The 4,129-nt window shown below is 54.2% G+C and overlaps 1 protein-coding gene across 1 annotated transcript; it reads right to left on the reverse strand.

The window, feature by feature from the left end:
- Positions 1 to 510, reverse strand: EMWEY_00036150 (hypothetical protein; the record flags this gene model as incomplete). Its single annotated transcript, XM_013482108.1, has 1 exon — positions 1 to 510. A coding segment is annotated over one exon (510 nt), but the record flags the coding sequence as incomplete, so codon positions are not given.
- Positions 511 to 4,129: the final 3,619 nt, after the last annotated feature.

Below are 4,129 nucleotides of genomic sequence, written 5' to 3' on the forward strand. Positions count from 1 at the left end.
CAGCCCGAAAGGGGGGGGAGGGGGCGGGGGGGCCCCAGCAGCGCCTCCTCTAGAACCCCTGGAGCCAGGGAGGCCCCCCTGGTTGCTGCCCTCTGCCTGGGAAGCCATCTGAACCGCTGCCTGCGTCGCTATCAGGGCCATGAGAGCTGTGGGGCCCTGCTCGGAGGTCTTGTTGGAGACCCAGGCAGAGGCCTGCTTGGCCCAAAAGTTGTCGCTTTCGCTGGATTTTTCCTGGGGTGCTGGCGTCTGGGATCGTGATCGCGATCGGGATCGGGATCGACTCCCGGAGCTACGGGAGGAGAGCGAGGAGCGCCGCTGCTGCTGCTGCGTCGGTGGTTTGCCGGGCTGGCTACCCTCATTTTTGGAGAGCTTAGTAGCAGCAGTTTCTCCGGCTGTCTTGTCTGCCCCAGGAGCCTTTGACGGGGCCCCCGGAGAAGAGGAGCTGTGCTTCTTGCTCTTCTTCCGAGCCTTCCCATCCTCCCCAGCTCGACGCCTCCTGCCGCTGCCCATTTGTTGTTTCAGCGCCTAGAGGCCCCTCAGCAGCATAGGTTTCTGTACACCTGAAGTGTCTCTGCGGAAAAGAAGAGGCAGGAGCAGCAGGGAGAGCTTCCACGGTGGGGGGAGAACACCAGATCTCTAGGCCCCAGCAGCTGCAGCAGAAGAAGCAGCACGTGCGGGGTCGAGCTTCAAAGGAATAGACAACAGAAAGTAACCTAAACAACTCCGACTGCAAACAAGTTTGAGACACAACCTGGTCCTGCCGCTGCTGCCGCTGCGGCTGCTGCGAGCCTCAGTGGGCCTCCGCTGCAGGCAACACTAGGCAGCAGCAGCAGCAGCAGGCACAGCAGCCCGTGCTGGCTGCAGCACGAGCTGCTGTGGCAATCGGGGGGAAACGAGCGAGAAAATAAACAAGCCGCTACAAAAAATAGAACCCGTAATCGACTTGATGCCACTCAGGAAACACAATGCTCTACCTTTTTCCCCTGCTACTGCTGCTCTAACAACGAGGCCGTGGCGGGGAGCCGCCGCAGCACCGCCCGTGCTCTTTGTGGCCGCAAGATACCTAAGCGCAGTGCGCTGTTTATCGTGCTCCGCCTAGGGGAAAAGGATTTAAAAATACAAGCAAACAGAAAGACGAACACTCCAACAACTTTTAACTTCCAACCCACACACAGACACTGCAGCAACAAGCACGGGTTTGCTGCTGCCTGCTACTGCAGCACGCTCGGCGACACGGCGCTGCTCCGGTGTGGCCAGAGGCTTGGGGCTGCGAACACCCGTGCTGTATCCGAAGGGGTCTCTTCTTTGTTAATGCACCCGTGCTCATTTATTATTTTACTTTTATGCTGTTGCACTCCTTAATTAGGTTGGTTCCTTCATAGGTGCCGCCGCAACACAGCAGTTTGGCGGGGTCCATATGGAACGTGTATGGCACTGTATCCTCGGTCGTGGATATAATCCGAGGATAATTGTGAACTGCAACGGGGCCAAAATACTTATGAGGGTTCCTTAAAAACAGCTCTCAATTACCGTTCTCCGGGCGTGCTGATCGTAGCTGCTTTAGCGCCTGGGGCTGCGGGATAGAACGAGGCCTGCAAACCGTTGCAACGCATCTTGCTACAACTCAAGGGACAGCCACGCATACAAGCACAAACAAGGCCCCTTGGCTGTATGCTTGAGAGACTACAAATATTTGCTGGAAACTTCTACTTGCCACCCAGTTGCCTCGTGAGGCCCGAATGCCGAGTAAGGTTACTGTGCCGGCATTTCCACATTGCCAACACTTGCCACCCAGTTGCCTCGTGAGGCCCGAATGCCGAGTAAGGTTACTGTGCCGGCATTTCCACATTGCCAACACCAGACAGATCATCTGTACCAGACTGTCTAGCATACGCCACCGGGTGTTGGCAGATCTGTCTGAAGTAGGCACGTTGTCCATAACTCCGCGGTTTTTGGTCGCCTGCACGCAGGCATGAGTCATCAACAGTTATTTACAGCGTTCTTGCATGCAGCACCGAATGATGGGTTCTGCTTGCATGCATGGGGGGGCTGTCTTGTAGCTTGAGTTGCAGCACGGTGAGTTGTAACTTCTGTTTAGCTGCGCCTTGAAACTCCAGCTGCTTCGGCCGCTGTAACCAGAATACCGAAACAATGGGTTCAGCTTCTGTTGTCATGAAGTTCGATTTCATACAATAATTGTTGCGGGCTGCAATGAAGTCACTTAGTCTCGCTACAGATCCGAAGTTTCGCGAGTACATTCAATTTTGCTGGCTCCTGCAGCCAGGAATGTTCCATGGCAGTGGTCGGAAACTGCTTTGCTCTTTGTGGAGCGTCGTGCTTGAGAGGGGCAAGAGCGTGCAACAAACGTGCAGCAAATGTGTGTGGCTTAATATATAGTACGGACTACGTTCCTGGGCTAACTAGGGGAGAGGTGAAAATTCGGTAGTTTCCATGGAAGCGAGACACTCCTCTGTCGCAGTAGGGTTGGGCCTGCCAGCCGAAATCATCTGGGCGCCTCCCGTTGTTGGATGGAGGGTCTTCTGGAACGCACTCCTTCCATAAAAATTCTGTTTGCAGCAACGTCAGTAGTACAGGGCCAGTTAAAGACCCACTTTACATGTGGTGGTTATGTCGAAGCAAGAGTACCGCTTCTCCTTGGGCAGGGGGACAGCCTGCGGTAGAATTAAGGCGCATGATGACTTGGACTGCCAGCCTGGCACTGTCGTACGTCCGGCGGGTTTCTAGTAGCGGGCAAGGCCTGACCGGCTGGGAAATGCATCAAGAGACGTAGTAATCTAAACAGAAACTGGTATTTCCCCCCAATTGATTCGGACGGCCTTTTGCAGTGCTTTGCAAACCTGTAGCTCCCACTCTCTTGGTACGCGGTTTCCACTCTTTTAACTTCCCAACATTGCAGCTCTATTCGAAGCCCAGCGAGCCGCATATTCTCATTCAGTACAATCTCAATCATGTCTTCTGGAAGCTTCACACTCTCTCACCACTCAGTGAACAAGGGGACGCTCATATTATGGGCTATTATCGTTGTGAACCGGTAGTGGAAGTCTTGTACTATGGTAAGGAGACCATGGTGTATAGGTGGATTGAGCTCACATTTTGTGCCCGTAGTGTTAGCAGTCGTCGTGCCCAGTCGGCCACCTACGGCGTGTAGCCTCAATGAATGCTCCAAGGAACAAGAAGATAGATTGCACCTCTTCCCCCAGCTGTTTCACTCTGCTGTATTTGGAACTTATCCCATGTGGGCGATCTTGCATTGGAACTGATCCCATTAGGCCGATCTTGCATTAGCACTTATTGAGTTGAACGAAGATCAGTCGGCGTCGTTTCCAAATAGTTTGGCAGCATCATAGTGCTGCGAGCTCTGTGCGGGCCAGTGCGAAGTAGCTGCCTGGATGTCTTCTCCAGTTCCATAGCGCCTCTTCGTCATCACACTGTAGTGTCGGACTGTTCGTCCCGACACATAGGAAACATAATTGTCCCTCTATAGATTCCCCTAACAATCTAAGTACCCATTTCGCCTACTGCCGCCTCTTCCTCACTGTAGCTCTCCCGCCGGGGCTGTTATTCACCGTCCCACAGGCACTTAATCTGGCTCACTTCCAAGGTCGTGCAAGCATACCCAAGCGCTTCTATATGCATGTGTTAGCACTATTAACAGCATATCCTTTCCCTGAAGTAGCCAGTGTGGGGGCACATTTCGGCTGCCCCACCCACCACGTACAGACACTCCTATGCGGCAAGCTAATGGCAAATCCGTCTTCCACCCTAGGCAGTAGCTGCATATAACTGTAGAAGAAGCAACACCCTTGGCTAGCTGCCGAGTCGTTGCATCTTGGCAGCTAGCCAAAGGGGTTGCTTCTTCAACGGGGGTAGTTGGCCGTGCACCTAAGCAGGCGCTCTGGAGGCCTGTGAAACGGAAAGCTCTCAGGTTACAGGGTTCTTCAGCACGCAATATAAGGTGACAGGTGTCGAACGCAGGATCCCGCCAAAAGCAGCCTGTGATGCCCTTGAGGCGCAGCTGCCTTCCTGTGCCTTGTGGCAGTTAGCTGCCGCTCCGGGCAACACCAAAGGGAACTCCGTTGCAGTAGGCTGCATGCGCCGCTGCTGCACA

Source organism: Eimeria maxima, genomic scaffold (assembly GCF_000499605.1).
Source record: "Eimeria maxima Weybridge genomic scaffold, Emw_scaff517, whole genome shotgun sequence".
In the NCBI taxonomy this organism is placed as follows: Eukaryota; Apicomplexa; class Conoidasida; order Eucoccidiorida; family Eimeriidae; genus Eimeria; species Eimeria maxima.